Source organism: Hippocampus comes, unplaced genomic scaffold (genome assembly GCF_001891065.2).
Source record: "Hippocampus comes isolate QL1 unplaced genomic scaffold, H_comes_QL1_v1.1 scaffold86, whole genome shotgun sequence".
Taxonomy (NCBI): Eukaryota; Metazoa; Chordata; class Actinopteri; order Syngnathiformes; family Syngnathidae; genus Hippocampus; species Hippocampus comes.
Window position 1 is genome coordinate 1,326,618 of NW_017805882.1, and position 19,086 is coordinate 1,345,703.

Sequence of the window (19,086 nt, forward strand, 5' to 3'; positions counted from 1 at the left end):
ACATAAGAGAAAAAGAATGCATCCTGGAGCGAGGGACTCGCTGTGGCGACCCCTGATGGGACAGGCTGAAAGGCACAACAGCTGCTATATTCGTACACAATGTCAACAATTCTCGGTGGTAAAACTGCAACATATTGTTTGCTGAGTTCAGTTGCACCTCGTTACCGTGCGTACCAAAACTCGTGCGGGGTGAAAGTTTTTTTTTTTTTAAATCCTACATTTATAAGTTGACACATGTTGCAACACAAGAAATAACCATTAGACTGCAAGAACAAAACGAGCATATTTTATGCAGCTGCCTTTACTTTTCTGAAAATCAGCGGAGTGCGTTCCATTTTTTGGGGATGTCATCACCTTCAAATGCTCACTAGAGTTACATGTGATTCCTGGTAGAAAACAGTTTCGTCACGTCCTTTCAAAAGCATTAAACTTGTGTTTGCGGTGTTGAAGTCAATGTTAATACATCTCAGATGCTCCAAGAATGCATCCAAAAAGCGTTTTACAGTGGTACAATGAGATTTGTGTTGTCCTCAAGTGAATTTAGACATTTCGCAGCAGCCAGTTTGGAGGCGAGATGCCAGACTGGGAGAAGTAGGACCACCACCAGGGCTTTTCCTGACGCTCTGTCCCACCCTCAACTACAGATGACTCGCTGTAACGTTCAAACTGATTGTAAGGGTCAAATCGATCCCATGTGTCTGTCGTGGGGAAGAAGTGGTCGTCAATATCCGGCTTCAGGGGAACCTGCGTACAAGATGTAAAGGAGAGTGACAATAGAGAGCAGAGATCCCATTTTATCCATCATATGTTGCAGAACAGTCAACAGACCTTCTTCAAGACAAAGTCCACACGTCCTGCCTTGTTCAAGCTGTGAGGCAAATGAACCCGTTTGCTGACCCTTGAGTAACCTTTGGCAGTGGCTGTCACGATGTGAGTACCAGCACTCAGCAGACGCCAGTAGTCTCCACCTTCAGCTGAACGACGAGGGCGCACAGAGCAAGAGTGGTGACGTCAGACAAGTAGTCAGGAAAATGAGAACAAAAACAAAAAGGAACAAAGTGATATTCCAGCTAAATTTTACCCGTGGTGATATCTTTCCGAATCCCCTTGACAGAGATTGTGGCATCTTTGATCCCATTGCCATGAACATCCTTTACAACACCTTTAATTCCCCGATGGACCTGTATGAGCAGCTCAATGAAAAAGTGAAACTCTATTTTCTATTCCCATCACATGCACCGGCAACAGTTTTGGCATCTTTGTCAACGTTAGCTCTGTGAACCATTATTAATGGCCCTTCCTCAGATAGATGTTGGGAGCAGTTCTCATGCAGTCAGTGTTGCCAAGTTAACAAAACTTTCAGATATACTTGCCGACTCTATAAAACTGAGCAAAGCTTCCTTGTTGCGCTTCCATTCGGGGTAAAGCTCGACTTCGGAAGGGAACTTGTCACAGCCCAGCTCGACGGTGATCTCCAAACAATTTGTGTGCAGGTAGTTAAAGTCTGACATACCTGCAAAAGAGACATACTACATGTGGTAACTGTGCAAAGGCCACCGTTAGAGTGCTTTGAACAGTTCTTTACATCACTTTTGTTCGAATACAAATACACACTTGCTGACACAATTACTCTTTGGTGAAATGACAGCAGGGAGAAATGGTCATTAAAAACCCAAAAACTACAAGGGGCTGACTTTGCACAGTGCTTGTACACTAGCCAGTACATTGCCTTGGAAGTCCGCTGAAACAAATGAATACACAGTATTCTCTTTCTCACCTCCAGGAAAACTGTACCACAGTGCCCCGTTGATGATGCCCTTCGTTCGGTAGAAAATTGCTCCACACCTGTCTGTGTCATTGTCTGACATAGTGGCATGGGCGTCTGCGTACGTACGCGCCAGTTGCTTAAACACCTGCAGGTGGCATGGTTATTGGGAGAGTTATGTCAACAACTATCATCCACATCAGCTTTCCCATTTCATTCATCCATTACCCGTTCATCTTGAGTGGGTGAGAACATCTTCTCCTCGTGAGGGTGTCTGGAGTAGTCAAAGGGATAAGAGACCACCAGCTCACCTCCATGGAGGCTGGCTGACTGGACAAAGGGAATTGACCTGATCCACTTCATCACCGCAAAGGTCTCTGGTGCCACCTACAGTGCATAACATGTATTGAACTAACTATATCAGTGGTTTGAATTAGTACTATCAGTTCATTGACAAGAGGACATAAAGTTTTATATGTTATGGTCTGAGTCATTGGTTTATTTGCAACATCGACACTTGGAGAAAATAGCAAGAATGATTGTAATTATAAATAAACGCGACCTAATTTCATTGTACCTTGTCAAACCAATAGCCATCAGGAATTGGGATGTGATCGGTTCGGTAGTGCCTGCTGCGACGGTTCCGGTAGAAGACCGATGTGAGGTCAGGAAAGTTGCGGTTCAGGTCAATGTTCTGGGCGTTTGTGCGGCCATGAGTCCAACCGTTCAGCAAGTGACCCTGAAACATTTATATTCAAACAACTGGGAGAGTTAAACCATGTGAAAAAGAGTGACCTCAATGTACACGTCCCATTGATCGTGACGAGGAAGACGATGTTAAAGGGAGCAGGCATCAAGGGAAGCATGTGGTGACAAAACTACTAAGAAAGTGTTAGACTATCTTTGTCAAGTCCATTGTTAACACGTAGACAAGAGAGACCATGTATCCGACAAGAGAAGTCATGTGATCAGTCCAGTGCATACAGTATATGCATGCAGAAAGGAAACACGGCGTAAGAAGCCCCTTTTTTTTTAAAAAAGTTTTGTTTAGTTTTAACTCATGTTGTTTTCTTGTGCCCCTTTTTTTCATGTACCGTACTGTCAACGCGTTAACGTTTTCGTCTCCAACTATTCTCATCAGCCCTTTTTCTTGTGTCAGTCAATCAGCTCCCTTTCAATCGCTCGCGGTGTGTCCATTGGCTCAGCGATTTGTTTGCATTTAGTTCCCGACTTTCTTTCAGTCTATTGGTTCATTGTTGCTGTTGCGAGTCACCTTTTCCATAGTTTTGTCAAGTTTCTTGACATGTAAGTGTTCTGTTTGGGTTCATTGTTACTTTGATGATTATTATTATTTTATTTGTTGTTTATTTGGGATGGGGTAGGCTTTGCCATTCTAGTATTGAGATTTTTCCAGGTGTCTTCTTTGTCTCATGGAAATAAATTCCTTTCCGCTTTTTGTGCGGCGGGGGAGAATACAAACAAATTGGCAAGACACGAGACACACCTGGATAAGACACGAGTAGCTCGAGGAAGGTAATTGGCGGACACAAGGAAATGGGCTGACGAGAACTGATGGAGCAAGCATCTAACAAGTGGACGAGATATGAAAAAAGGGACGCAGGAAAACATGACATAAGATGAAAAGTCAACAAAAACACAGATCACGACAGTGTTAACGTATTTGAGAGAAGTCGCTCTTTCATAATGTTAAGATTTCTGACAGAAAATGCGTTTGCTGTGAAGGGTTACAAATGTGTCACAGGATACAGAATTTTGCATAATGATGATGATGAGTAAGAAATACGTTGATTACTGGTTAGTTGAAAGCAGAGTTCTCCCACTGCCAGGTAGCGTGCGATATAATTTGTCAATTCTGCTTGCGTTAAAGCTCATAAATCTAAAATAAGTGATGACTCGATCTGGGTGTGGGAGGACCTGGGTAGGTACAGACAAAAAAAGAGAGTGGAGGGTGGAAGGCATGAGTCCTGCCGTGAGTCAATGATTTCTACTTGTCATCATTCTCACATTATTCGAGTCACTCAGCTCTGACCTCGTCACTACGCGAGTGTAGTGTATGCCGTTGTCTTGCCGGCCCCTATGAGGTAGGTCTAAAAAAAATTTGAATTCGCTTTAAAGAAGTTTCAAGCTTTGTTAGATTTATTTACAATAATTTTGTGCTGCCCTGGATACTTTAAGGCCATGAAAAAATACTCGCTCAAGCCGAACAAGTTGAAATAATGATGGATTACGATAACAATTACAACGAGGGGATCAAGTCACTGGATCAATGGATCAAATCGTTAAATCATGACATCCATTATTCTCACGGTAAGAGAAGTAAGAATACTCAAACAGTCCACTGAAACAACGTGTCTAGCTAATAATATCTTTGGATAAACAAATAGCAGCAACCACTTTTTGAATGCTGTAATTCAAATTGGTTGACGCGATCTGACTTTGGGCCTCTGCCCTTCGCTCAGGCAACCGTTTGATGTGTTTTTGTTTCGAGAACAGTAATCCAAGGGTGCAACGGTTAATTGATTAATCAATAACTAATCGATTGTCAAATGACTTGATAATTACTTTTGATGATCTATTGAGCGTTTAGATCCCTTTTTTGTAATTAGAATTGTCCGAATCCTTGATGATATGAAAATGATAAATATTATCCGACTTATGTATAAAACAGACTGATCATCAAACGATAACAGTTCTAACTTAACATTGCCTCATGCCTCACCGCAAGATCCTCACGTCAATTTGCCAACAAATCAGATCATCAGATCAGCACTTATTGCCTCCACCCCTCCTCCAGAAAGACAAAGCAGAGTGGACTGACAACGGATAATGGCAATTTGTCTTTTCTTGTACTGTTAACAATATTTACTTCCTGGTTGATGAGCTCCGGGTCATTGCTATCCTCTACCTCTGCAGCGGCAAGCTCGTAGCCGTCGGGGTTCATGGAGGCCAAGATGTGAACGCGGGTGGTGTTGATGATGGTTTGTACCCGCGGGTTTCCCAAGGTATACTCGGAGCACAAGTACTGAGCCAGGTAGATGAGCAGCTCCCGGCCGAGTACCTCATTGCCATGCATGTTGCCAATGAGCTTGACCTCTGGCTCCACTTGAGTATGAAGACAAAAGGCAAATTTGGAGAAAACAGGCAAGATCTTCAGAAGTTGTGGAAATAATGTACGGTAAGCATTGCGCTTGGTCCCTATCCGAGCATCTACTGCGTCCACTGTAGTGTAACAGTTTCCACTTTGAAGACATAACAGCTTCCACCCCTCTGGGAATGACTTGATGCAATATTTTATAATCTATTGGTGTTTGAATGGTACAGTATTGCCAGAGTTATTTTGTGTACTGTATCTATATGCATCTGCTTGTTAATGTGATTAATATTTCGTGATTAGTACTGCTCATATTGAGCTGAGCAGTCAGACCCTCTTCTGGTTTGGAAATTACACTGACTGATTTGGAGTCTCACAAGATTTTCGGATGTCTCATGTGACGCTACACATGATGACGGTATGAACAAATTTTTTTCTATTGCACGGCGTCGTGCAACACAATACGCCGGATCGCCAATTGGGGTGTAGCGCGGTCTACAAAATTCATACACACTCTAACCTAGACTTGCTCCAGCAAAATACGTTCTGTCGGGGGCGTGCCGGCGCCGTCAGCCGGAACGCCCTGCTAGAATTCCCTAAAAAGGTAAACTGGACTTTCCCAGCATGAAAATGAAGATGCTCCTGCTTTTACACAGAGTGTATGGGTGCCTGTCTATGAAAATAAGGCCCCAGATGCACATGATAATCAGTGACTTGAACGCTTGAGTGTTAAGTGACTGTAGAACAATTTCATCTTGAAGCCATTGAGGCTAAACGGATGACATTACTTGGCTGCAGCCAGCAGAGACACTGGTACTCAATCTCAACTAATTAGTCGTCTAGAAAATAACACATTTACATGAGCAATGTAAAGTTCAGCTACATCCACGATATTGCTCAATTCCAGAGGTGTCAAAATCTAGGTCCAGAAAGTAAAACATCCTGCTTCTTCTCAACCGGCAGGTAACCGAGCTCAGTTTACCTGCCGGGTGAGTAGAAGCTCCTGCGGCTAAAGCCAAACTGCAGCAGTGTTTTTACTTTCTGGCCCTGGACTGGACACCTCTACTCAAGACGACATTTCGATTGAAACAAGCACTCAACACAAAGAGATTCCACCATTTCTTGATATTTTGATCAAGGAAATGTAGTCAATGGCCCGTCGCTACCATTCAATAAATACATTTTACTTACATAGGTCATGCTGTCCAGGATTGTTGCTGAATTCGATGACCAGTAAATCTCGGCCCTCAGTGCTGCGGCCGATGCTGTAGACACGAGAGATGTGGGAACACTTGGCTGCCGTTCTCTTCAGTAAGCTGTACATCTGACTGTTGGTGGTGTGGGTGAACTGGATGATGGTGCTGGGCTCATCTGGCGAGAGGCTGGACCTTTCTTGCACCTGTCTGGCTGAAAAGGATTTGGGGACGGGCGTGGGAGGACTAAGTTTGGAATTCTGTTCAAGGGATGAAACAGTTTTTTTACCTCTTAGGGCAGCCAGTGGGTCAAAGCAGCCTTCTCGGTCACTTGCAAAGAAGCGGTCACAGTCCAGGAAGTATGGCCAGGCCATGCGTATGGCCTCAAAGGTGTGAGCACAGTCCTTCCTCAGGGCCTCACACGTGCTGCGACAGGGCTTGATCATCTTGTTGTCACGGCAGGGCGACGCCAGTACCGAGCAGCCCACGAGACGGATGTCAGGGGAACATTCTCCATTAAGCAGGCCATGGATGACGCTCAGGAGAAGGTACTCTGCCCCCGATTCGGCATCCATACGTGTCCGGTGGCCGAGGATGTTGGGAAACATTGTTCTGGAGCAGCAATGGAAGATTTTATATTGACATCCTAAATTGGGCACGACATGTATAGTGATTCAAAAGAAACAGCACATCTTTACTGTATTCGATCTGTAGGTTACTACCTCCACCAAGTGTGGAAGCTAGTTTGTTAACTCATGCAAAAACCACAAAAACGATTTTCATGAAACTTTGCGGAGGGGTGGCATGCGCTGAGAACAAAACCATCACATTTCGGTGCATACCGTATTTGCAAAAACATACAGATAGAAATATTTATTTTCTCAACCCATAATTTCCCAAGAATAGGAATAGCCTTGGCAGAGGCTCTGTGTTCTGGTTTTCATTCCAGCCACACATGCTCAGTTCTTGCCGACACAATTTTAAAAACTCACATACAATCAGTCACTGCCCTGAGACAGACAAAATGCAGCAACTTTTTCAAAGTATTCCATGTTTACTCACTTTTATGTAAACAGGCACTGTGTTATCACCATCTGGATACAATAACCTCCACAAAATGTTCTACAAGGATGTACACCACTTAAAAAAAAAAAATGAAGGTAGAATTTCATCACGGACCACGGGGACCTCCACAAGGTAGCCGGACGTAAACTGACTGGTGTCGGGTAGCAGAATAAGACCCTACGATCAGAGACCTATGAGGACCGAAATTCGGCCCGGGAATATTCGTCTTTAAGGGCAGATCAACATGCGCGCCAATTTCTGGAAATTCCAGAAATTCCCGATGTCCACCACGCCCATGCCAACGATTCACTGCAAGTAATATTGGTTGTCGTGGGACTTGATTTCCTTCAGCATTTCAGATGCAGAGAGCGCAGATAGACAAGTGGAGGCAGCGCACTGAGCCACATTTTGAATTGTCTAGAGGAAATTCGCAGGTGTTGGAATCGCCAATGGACTTTGATTGTGAGTGTGATTGTGAATCTCGTCATCAATGGGTTTGATGGGGGTTTCCACGGCTCGTTCTTCTTTTACGGTCTGAACAAATGACAGTGAAATCAGTAAAGATTTTTTAACCGGAGTAGTTAATCATATGTCCGATTCAAATGTTCCCTTTTCTTTGGCAGTGGATACGGGGGTCCTCGGTTCTGTTGCGAGAAGCAAGAATTTATATTCATGGACTATAAATGTTTGTCATTGTCATTCTGATTTTACAACTGGATTACCGTCTGTTCGTAATAGACTAAAGGGCTGACCAACCTCCATACATACTTGCAGCCAAAGAAAAACAGAACCCCTTCGTTAACCGGGAAGCCCTGTATATTGCCACTGAGTAGAATAACCAAGCATGTTTGATACAGCATCGCTCAGTGGGACTGTTTTCTTTAGTGAAGTTATACCAACCTCTGGAACCCACCTAGTGTATCCTACATCATTACAGTAGCTCAGATGCATCTCTGTGCAGGTCGCTGTGGGGAAACAGAAACATATGTTATCACACAAAATTCATTGGGTGTGCACAAAAGCGGAAAACCAAACGGGACTAATCTGCCATTCCTTTTACAGGAGAGGCATGTGGAATGTCGCAGCAGAGAAACATTTAAACATTTTGGGCACTGAAGGTCAGGTCCGAAAAACTAAGGGTCTCCTCATTCTTTGTAGCTGAATGGCAGGCTGCGATTAATAAAGTGTGTTGTATACCTTGACTCTAGGCTGGTTTCATTCATTAAATGAAGCTCCATGGTTTTTTTGGAATGGGCTACCCATTCCATACCCAAGATTTAAATCTTGAACTTTAAAACTGTGAGGCAAGTGTGTGTATATATAGATAGCTAACAACAAACTGAATTTGAAGTGAGAAGTCATGGAATTTTGTGACATGCAAATATTTAAGTATGCAGTTCTTCAATTCATGTAAAGAAGAGATTTGCTGAACAATTACGTGTTTATAATGAGGGGAATGAGGGATCGGTACAGATTTTCTGCCAAAATTGAAAAGAACTAACTAATTTGGCAAGAAGTAGACTTGCTTTAGTCAGCCAATAAAAAAACCCATCAAGCTTAGATGTGACACCTGTGATGCAGCCATTAGAATTGCTTGATTACAGTTATTAATAAATGAAGATTAAAAACTCTTCTCCGACGAATAATGCTGAGTCACTTACGTGTTGCTTCGGTCACACCGTTACTGCATCTTCCTGTGCGGGAGGGGGAAAATGCCACACATGAAGATGGATGGAATGAAGGGACGTAAGATCTACTTATAAACGCTAGGAGGCGCTATTTGTGAACACAAAGCAGAACTTTTGCTGATGTGTTTTGAAGTGAAATCTCAACGCTTTACGAGAGGATTATTTTCATTTAAATCCATAGTAATATCGAGGGTTCATAAACGAGAGAATGGTGGAAACAAACAATACGTTTTTTGTTTCCACCATTCTCTCGTTAAAGTGTAACCATGCTGCATTCAAGAGAGGCCATCATAGACGCATGCGGACATCCTTCTAAAGGTGCATGCACCCTTTGTTGCTGAAGTGTATGAAAAAAAAAACACGTAATCAATTTACTCACCCAAAAGTTCGTCTCCTGGATGGCAGGTCTGCTGTGGTGCGCACCAACAACTTCCCGACAAAGCCAGAAACAACCCCAAAAGTCTTAAAAGCATGTTTCTTTACGCAGGAGACAGCTTGACAACACTGTGTGATGTGGCAGCTGCGAGCGGCGAGATACAAAAGCGGGGATAGTAGTTACAAGCCGCTGCACGGAAACTTCCTGTCTTTGTTTGTGCGGCGCATCCCTGACCCTGAAGAGCTGAGCAGAGTTGAGCCAAGCGTGGCTTTACTGCTGCACTGATCATATTTCACTGCACCGCTCGCACGATGTGTGTGTTGGGGGTGTAGAGAGAGAGAGAGAGAGAGAGAGAGAGAGAGAGAGAGAGAGAGAGAGAGAGAGAGAGAGAGAGAGAAAACGTAGTTAAAAACAGGAACGCAAAGAACATCGTCTCAAAGCCGACATAATCGGGAAAATGGATTTCCGATTATGATAAGGGCCCAGAACAGGCATGGCTCCGGGAGCAATACGTGATCGAAATTGTTGAATGCCTGATTTTCTAAAAATCTTTTGAGATTTGAAAATTCCTCGTGTCTACTCGGCCTTATCTTATTTACACAAAAACACATCAGCTATTTGTATGAGGTTCTTTCTGAAGAGGTGAAATAGGAGCTCAGCAGTAACCCTTTAAATTACATTGTATATATAAATCTGATTGAAAATGCAAATCGAGGAATTTATTTCCATATTTATTTATTTTTGCCATTTATTCTCCCCTTGCCACAGATTGCCAATAGTAGCATTTCATCCCCCCAATTCTAAAATCTTAGATCAGTCTTTGTGAACCAGGAGGTAGCATTTTTTTTATCAAAGTTGGTTGTCTTGGCAACTCATTACAAACATGCAAAAATGTGCACTATAAAAAGCACAACTTGTATTCGGGGAGTGGGGGTGGGCTAGAACTGTAATTTAAGTTGGAAGAAATTGAAAATGTAAACTATTGACATTTATGGCAACCATGTAAATTAGCGCAACAAAGTAAGCAGTTTTCTGAGTAGTTTTTACTGGCACCTATAAGCTGGGAAACATTACAAGGGATAATTAGTTGTGTAAACTCTTATTTCTTTGTTGTGAAATGCAGGAACACCAATTTTCACAACAGCAAAACTTAAAATATTTTGTTGAATTGCATTTTTGTCAAAGTTGGTTGTCTTGGCATTGTGAGGTCACTCAACTTTTTATTCTTTACTGTGTGGTGTTCCTGTTATTTTCTTTTATTCTCCATGTATCACACAATGTATTTGGGGTTATTGAGGCAGACAAGTTGTTTGTATTGCGTGACATTGTGTTTGAATGACTAGATGGTTGCATCATCCACTGTCTCATTTTTGGCAGAGTGAACTTTGCTGATGGCAGAAACTCACCACAATGTGGTTGGACACAAACACAAATTTAGTGCAGCGCAATATGTATTGTTGTGTTTTTTTATTTAGTTATGTATTTCAATGATTTCTTGTGGAACTACTCCAATCTCATGCAAGGTCAAAACACGACTGAGTGCCCCTCAAGTTAAATACGTTGCACAAAGGTGCGTTTATGAAAATAGTATTCTCAATTTTTGTGGGGTAAACAAGAGCATTTCTCAACGTATTTATACACAGACCGGCATGTTTTTACTTGATTAAGTGCCAGTTTATTCTTTAAACAGGTATTTATGTTGTCATATGGTAGAATCACACAATTTCAAACGCATGGCACAGGACACAATATTTCATGTCAATTTCATTGTTGTCTATGCAATATGATATTATGCAATGAAATAACATTTCTTTACAAATTCAACATAGTTAGTAGTGTGCAGTACAATAACATTTATGATGTAAATGCATACTGTATAATGTGTACATTTGCTTGTATGAAGAAGTCCTTGGAAGTGCCTCTGCAGGCAAACTGATCAGCCCTATGGAAATCAACAGTCTGTAGTGTTTCAAAGGATGGTTGGCGCACATCACAACAGTGCGTGCCTGCATTCAGCATATATTGTTCCATGTCCTTGACACCAAAAAATAAATAAATAAAATGGTCACACTTTGTCTTCACGAAGCACATGACCAAGCCCTCAGTGAAAGTGTCCTTGAGCAACGTACGGGTTCCCTTCCATCTGCTCTGGAGCTACTTCCAGACAAACATTGAGCAGAAGGGGTGCAAGTTGCCGCCTCATTAGAAGGAGCTGCACACTGAATTCAAGTTGTTCTGGCGCAATTGTCCTCTGTGGTATCAAATGTGCTGCTCCAGCTGCTGGCAGACAGCAAGTAATGATCCTTTCTCAAAAAGCAGGCGATGATACGTATCAGGACCTTTCTGTACTGATGTCGCAGGAGACAGTAGACAAAGGGATCACTTGAAGCCTTCGCGTAGCACAAACATTTTGTGGTGATGCCCCAGTACTGCGGGATGTGCACAGAGGGCAACAACTCCACTAACCTGCAGGAGAAAAGAAGAGCTTTGGATTGTTTTGTAATTTGCGCTGGTGTAGCACTTATTTTGAACATTTTGCTTATCGCATGTAACTAAATAAAATAAACAAAATATTACAAAGACTTTTCACAATGAGACTTTTCAGTACGGTGATAGACCATACAGTAGATATGGTATTGTTAAATGAAAACCTCTCTGACTGCATTGTTTTGTTTCTATTATTTCAGATACAGCTCTTGTACTGGATCTCATTAGGATGTGCAAGTGTACCTAATGTGTGGCTGGGTAATTTATATACACAATGAAATGTAGTTTAAAATACATAACATGAATATAATCAAGTTTCATTTGCCCAATGCTTCTCAATTATTTTCTCTTACGTCCCCCTGGGAAGAGGAAAATATTTGACATGACTACAAATCATATAATATATATAAAAATCATTTTAAGTACACTTCTCCATAAAATGGTATCCTTAACATTACAGAAAACAAAAAGGGGTGCAATACATAGAGTAACTGAATATACAACAAGGACTAACTTTATTTACATTGTCTCCTGCTCTGTATGTGCATGCTTGGTGCAAAAAAAAAAAAAAAGTGTACCTAATGTGTGGCTGGGTAATTTATATACACAATGAAATGTAGTTTAAAATACATAACATGAATATAATCAAGTTTCATTTGCCCAATGCTTCTCAATTATTTTCTCTTACGTCCCCCTGGGAAGAGGAAAATATTTGACATGACTACAAATCATATAATATATATAAAAATCATTTTAAGTACACTTCTCCATAAAATGGTATCCTTAACATTACAGAAAACAAAAAGGGGTGCAATACATAGAGTAACTGAATATACAACAAGGACTAACTTTATTTACATTGTCTCCTGCTCTGTATGTGCATGCTTGGTGCAAAAAAAAAAAAAAAGCTACACCTGATAGGGCAAATATCCCTGCGCACACTCAGAACATTGGTTGATGAACAACAACGAGCGCTATTATTGAAGATAAACTATTCATTGCCTAACCCCCAAAAAATAAAAAATTGGGAGGTTTCATAGATCGATTCACTTGCGGAGTATGGAGTGAAATGTACCCCAGAATCATTTCTAAAGCTACATGTTATAACTATTACATAATACGCAGAATTGAGGAAACTCAAATCACAGCAAGAAATGTACAAATTGCATAAGATATATAAATGCAAACTGGAATGACCGCAATTCAACATCATTTGTATTTTCACAGGTTTTCTGTTCCAATGTGTCTAAATGACTTTTGCTATAAAACATCACTAAAAGAAGGAAAATAGTGGTGGCCAAAAACTTTTGCACAATACTGTATATCCCCCATCCATGTTCTACTCAGCTTTTCCTCATTAGGGTTGTTGGTAATAGGTGGGTAAACTAAAACAAAGCCGGTCATTACCTTGTTATAACATACGGTGAATAGCAGAAGACGAAGGAACCGATGAAAATGCAGATTTTCTTCGTGGCCCGCTGCCTCCTCTTCTTCTGTTCTGCCAAACACCTTTCTTTCACACTAACAAGACAAAGAAAGAAAGATTCATGCACATGTGATGTTTGAACCTATTAAATATTTATCTGATCCTATCGCCTGAATGTTCTCGGCACAACAACGGACAAGCAATTAGATTTCAACGTGCCCCAAAATGTACGCTTGTGCCGTACCTGGGGTGAATGTCAACCAACAGGAGCAGAGTCTGCACTGTGATGACGTCGATCCTCTTGCAGTGGGACTTGGCCACTCTCAAAACTTTGAGGTAGGAGAAGCACAGCACGGCCAGGCTGAAAGTGAAGCTGCTGCAGTGAAGTAGCACGGTGAAGGTGGCATAGGCGGCCAGCTGCGACCTTCCCTCTGTGGTCAGGTGAACGGTGCACGAGGCGTATGTAGGGTTGTAGCCTCCCCAGTCCATGAGCAGCTGAGTGAGAGAGAATGTGAGGGACTGCAGCCAGGAGTAGAGCACCATCAGGATGGCATCCCGGTAGCGCATCTTGCTGGAATAGCTCAGAGGAAACATGACGGCGATCCATCTGTCCAGGCTGAGAGCCGCCATGCTCAGCATGCTGTTGGTGGTGAGGAAAGTCTCGGCAAAGCCGACCAGTTGGCAGAACAAGTTCCCAAAGGGCTCTCCGCTTTTGGCCACACCGAAAAAGGTGGAGGGCATGTTGATGAAAGCGAGGAGGATGTTGGAAAAAGACAAATTCAGGACAAATACTCCTGGGACATGGGACCTCAACTCTGAGCTCTGGGTGAAACACAGCAGCACTGACATGTTGGTCACCACGGAAACAACAGCCATCACAACGATGGACACTTCCAGGAGGAACTCGGGGATGGTCATCATTCGAGGCTCCAATTTGGCAGCACTTGTGGAACAAAGTCCTACATGTCTGAGCTTCCCATCAGCTGAGCCAGATTGCCACATCAAGTACTCAAGTGGAGAGCTGTCCAGTGCTGAAACACCAAACCTGATCCCTTCTGGCATGAGCTGCCTCAGCGACTCCGAATCCGTTTTCACCTATTGTGAACCAACTGCAGCAAACACCAGAGGAAAAGTGTGTGGACGGTGGCTTGCTCTCTCTCTCTCTTTCTATCTCGTGGCTCTCAAACATGCGCACTAGCCGGCGCCTCCTCTCACGCTGGAGATGCCGTGCGCTCTGCACGTGCAGCCGCTTGCTGGCTCATGTGACGCTTGAACAATATTCATGCAAGCAGCGCTTAATATGGGCTTGTCGGGGTGTTTGCACCCTCATTTGGGCTCTTTTCTTCCCCGGGAGTGCAACAACAAGCTTGGCAATTTATAGACACACAAGGTATGCATATAGAGCTGCATGAAAAACATCTGATCAGCCTTTGCAAAGATAATGATCTTCAACTATGACTAAAATTGTTCATGGGATATTCATTTCCGAAATTGTTTATTACTTACAGCGGCTAGACATGCCCTGGCATCATATTAAGCATGTCAATTAACATGTGAGAGCCAAAATAATAGCAAATATGATACCGTGCAATGGAACCGCCAAATAGAGTAAAGCACATATTGAAAAATGAATACCTCTAATGGTGTCAAGAAAGTGAGCAATATTATCGTCTTGGTTCGTATTTACCCATGCAGGGGGACCAAATGTCGTGCCTGATGACTGTATGTGTATGCTGTGTGTCATTGACAGCTAATCTTAACAAGCTTCAATTAAACAAAACATGATAACATGGCCACAACTTAAGCGTGACCATGATGACAGATGGAGTTCAGGAAACAGCAAGTGAAATGTGGTAACTCGCTCGTCTCCGTGGCAACGCAAAATCTCTGGTGGGCTCACAACTCTTTGAATTTCATCCCTTTTCGTCCTGATTTGTGCTGAGCAAACCACTTGCCAGCATTTGCTCATATACCCCGAATATCTACAACACACGTACAGTATATGGGAACTCGTGCTTTTGGCTTTCAAGGGACTGTTCGGTTTAGCAAAGACGTGCGTTGTCTATGGCTGAGCTCATGTGCATCACCTCAAGCATGCAAGTGTGAGCGTGCTTGAGCATGTGACTGTTTGGGCAGGTTATTCCTTACAGTACAGTATGTAGCACACATGGTTTATGATTGTTAGTGGGCATGAAGTTCTTTTCCAAGCACCTGCCCAGATGTTGTTTTTCTCCCTGTGGTCCCCCCATAGGGGCCATTTATATACAATAATTAACAGACTGCTAGCAGATTTATTCTTGCCCTTTTATTTTTGACAGTCACTATCCTCAGTGGAGCAGTTGTCCTTGTCCATGTCAACTTAATAATGATAGGAAAAAAGTCCCTTTGCTGCTAAGAAGAAAAATATAGGGAAAAATGAGGGAGTGACAAGAAATAGTCTCCCCCTCCCCTCAGTGTTAAGGAACCCTCTCTGTGGTCACATGCTTCCTCTGGGTTCTCAGAGCCGAGGATGCGGTTATGCAAGCAACACAATGCTAATGGCACAAGCACTGAAGAAGTGCTGTTAGAACGGCGAGGAGTCCACCCAACAAACTGCCCGTGGCTGTATGACTCGATGCATATGCTGAGTATGTTGGGCCATTACATAACACTGCAATTCCCACGGTCGGCACCACAATATGGAAGGCTTTTGCACTGCCCACCTGCCCTGCACGCAAATCAATCTTACCCCACCTGCAGGTAATGTTCATCCTCAGCTCAAGCAGCCGTCACTCACAGGTGTATGCTTGACATTTAAGAGTCACGCTTTTTGACAGGATCACCCTGATGGGTGTGTTCAAGGTCGAATCAGAGCCAAGAGTGAGGTGTTGTAAAGATGTGATTGGCATGTATGTGTGCATGGGACTGGGGTTGACTTGATCCACAGCAATAGCATTAGATGGATGTTGGGTGCTCTGTGCATGAACCCCAACTCACGCAGAGACTCACATGTGCAGACATACACAGATGCACTCGTTTTCAGCCACGCTTGCTGTCACTCTCGCTCGCCCGCCCTGCCTCGCTCTCCCTTGCTACATCCCTCCCAGTCACGTGCTGATAGTGGAGGAGTCTGGTTGTGGAGTAGCTGTATGATGCTAATTTAAGACGAAAATAACAATAACACGTACAATGCTCTATGTTTGCCGCCAATATTGAGAAATTGGCTCTTATACTGTCTAGCTATCTGTTTGCAGTATCCATCTAGAGCAGGGGTGTCCAAAGTACGGTGCATGGGCCATTTACGGCTCGTTTTTTTTTAGCAGGCCACAAATACCAAAAATTAAATAATATTTGAAATGGCTACTTTAAATTGAAACAAAAATGGGATGGGGGCAGTGTGACAGTGTGGGTGTTGGAATCTGTGCGTGTGACCCCCCTGACAACTGCTACTACTACAGCTAATAATACAGTGGTTTTACACAGAACTTCTTTTTGATATACAAAGATGAGAATAAAACAATTAAAATAGAAACAGACATCTCTTTTAGTCTCTGTGCAGGGGAGGATCTATTTAAGTGGGATAAAGGGTTCAGGCCATGCCAAAAATCTTGAAGAATTCTAATAAATTTTTCTTATTACTGTATCTATACGACAGATTTAGCATTTTTTATCCATCCATCCACACATTTCCTTCCACTTATCTGGGGTCAGGTGGCAGGGGCAGCAGTTTTAGCAGGGACTTCTCTCTCCCCAACCACTTCATCCAGCTCTTCCAGGGGAATCGCAAGGTCTTCCCAGGCCAGCTGCGAGACAGACATCCCAGCATGACCTGGGTCATCCCCTGGCCCCCATCCCTGTGGGACGTGCCCAGAACATCTTACCAAGGTAATGTCCAAGAGGCACCCTGAGCAGATGCCCGAGCCACCTCATCTGACTTCTCTCAATGTGAAGGAGCAGTGGCTCTACTCTGAGATGACGAGTTTGTCACTCTATCGCTAAAGGAGAGCCCAGACACAAATTTTGACCGCTTGTAACCAAGATCTAGTTCTTTCGGCCACAACTAACAGCCTGTGACCATAAGTGAGGGTGGGAACCAAAGAGGACCATAACAGTGAAAAGCAAAATATTAATTTTGCAATCTCTTCCTTCATCTGGACTTTCACCAAAATGTAAACTTAAATGTGTGTCTCCTCCTACCCCTCGACAATCCAGTGATTAGATGGCGACCCAGTCCGTTGTGTAAACTGCCTCTGGCCCAAAGTCAGTTGGGATAGACTCCAGCGTCAACAGTGGTGGATGGCTGGATGGACGGACGAGCAACTTAAGAACAACAAGTAATATCAACAACAAACACTGTGAATGAAATTTTAACAATAATAAACTTGTGATGATCAAAATATTCCATTGCACAAGTATTTAAGTATGAGGTAGAATAACCAATCCACTCCCAAAGGTCTTCAATGATAAAGTGAGGCCCGCAGAGCCGACAGTATTGTGGCATAATATGGCTTCACCACACAGATAAGTCGGTCAACAATTACATGAAGTTAAGAAATAAACCTCATGGTAATTTATTCTTTTACCGAGAGTGCTTTAAACTATTTTCATACAAAGACAAGTGCAAAGCAAGTGGAATAACACATGCCAAAATTCTCAAACAGTGCCACAGACCACTGATATGACATTAAAGTTGATAGTTTCATTCTTCCAAGAAAGCAGTGGTCATATTTTGCTATCCGAACCCCTGTTGTCATTGCAGTTTAGTTAGGTGTGTTTTTGTTTCTTCACCCCCCTGCCCCCCGCCCCTTGGGTTAAGATTTTCTTTTCTTTTTTTTTTTTTTTCTTTTTTTGTCGGGTCAGTCTGCCAAATATTTTCTGCAATCATCTCTGCGTCTGTTTCTTGTCTTGAGCCTTCTGGGAATGTGTCTTGGGGGTCTACCAAGAAGTGGTAATACTAAAACAAAAATTACAGCTAGGCAAAAAACATCCCGTAATAGGTTCTTGGTCTCTGGAAGAAAGGGCAGCAAAAAAAGATGAGACCCAAAAAAAATAGAAAAACAAGAACACTAATTGGAGCCCTGCATGCAGAAAACGACTATTATCGTGTATACACAGGCAGCAGGCATAAGATGAACCCTTTTTACCAAAACCCACACACACATCTAATGAACTTAACCAGCTCTTACAACTATATTGCTTATGCAAATGCATGCGTACAGCCCACACAGAGGTCACATGATTAAAAAAAAGTCACGGAATGATTTAAAATCCTACGAAATATTTGAAGCAGGAGGAATTTAAGAGAGAACTGATTGGGTTTTGAAAGTGAGACATTGCAGGATGAAGAGAAGGAAAACGAGATAGAGACATCGAAAGTGTGACTCAGCAGTCTGCCAGAAAGGAGGAGTTGAGAAAGAGAGGAAGGCCTCCCAGGATTTAGTCATCTCGGAGTTCTGACAAAAGAATTTCTGGCCTCAGTTTACTCTGTGTGCATGTCCACGCATTTGTGTGTGTGGGTGTCATTTTGAGGCCATCCAGTTTTGAGGAATTTGTTCAAAACCAAAGCAAAGCATTGGCTTGTCTCGCTGTGAAGATGGTTTGGCTCAAAGCAAAATAAATAATTTTACATCAACTTTACTAGAGTAGGTCTGCGAGCACACTGAGAATTTGGAGCAGGTCATTATAATTTTTATACTGTATTCCATTTCCAGGGCAGCAGTGGACTGCACGTCTGACTCACATTTTTTAGGTTTGAAACGTGAGTGTGAATGGCTGTTTTTCTATACCGTATGTGCCTTGATATTGGCTGGCGACCAGGCTAGGGTGCTTCACCCAAAGTACTTTGGGCTCGGCTCCAGCTCACCCGAAACTTTAATGAGGATAATCACGAGAGAAAACGGATAGGAAAAGCCAAAAATATCTCAGCCATCTCTGGGCAGTAGGCGGGGGACACCCTGAACCGGTTGCCAGCCAATCGCAGGGCACACAGAGACAA

At 42.8% G+C, this 19,086-nt stretch overlaps 2 protein-coding genes across 3 annotated transcripts; both read right to left on the reverse strand.

Moving 5' to 3' along the window:
- Positions 1 to 269: 269 nt before the first annotated feature.
- cpz (carboxypeptidase Z) lies at positions 270 to 9,526 on the reverse strand. Of its 2 annotated transcripts, none has more exons than XM_019889256.1 (13): positions 9,203 to 9,526; positions 8,797 to 8,829; positions 8,049 to 8,100; positions 6,360 to 6,682; positions 6,069 to 6,284; positions 4,692 to 4,888; positions 2,343 to 2,504; positions 1,994 to 2,152; positions 1,778 to 1,913; positions 1,374 to 1,513; positions 1,082 to 1,181; positions 829 to 974; positions 270 to 744 (listed from the first exon to the last, which is right to left on the reverse strand). In XM_019889256.1, exons 1-13 carry the CDS (start codon positions 9,294 to 9,296, stop codon positions 541 to 543), a joined length of 1,962 nt encoding a protein of 653 aa, XP_019744815.1. In that variant the 5' UTR covers positions 9,297 to 9,526; the 3' UTR covers positions 270 to 540. The 2 variants fall into 2 exon arrangements, with proteins under 2 accessions (XP_019744815.1, XP_019744814.1); XM_019889255.1 differs by having other exon boundaries at positions 4,653 to 4,888.
- A 1,257-nt stretch (positions 9,527 to 10,783) lies between these two features.
- Positions 10,784 to 18,898, reverse strand: gpr78a (G protein-coupled receptor 78a). Its single transcript, XM_019889309.1, has 3 exons — positions 13,357 to 18,898; positions 13,094 to 13,207; positions 10,784 to 11,665 (listed from the first exon to the last, which is right to left on the reverse strand). Exons 1-3 carry the CDS (start codon positions 14,172 to 14,174, stop codon positions 11,425 to 11,427), a joined length of 1,173 nt encoding a protein of 390 aa, XP_019744868.1. The 5' UTR covers positions 14,175 to 18,898; the 3' UTR covers positions 10,784 to 11,424.
- Between the last annotated feature and the right edge of the window lie 188 nt (positions 18,899 to 19,086).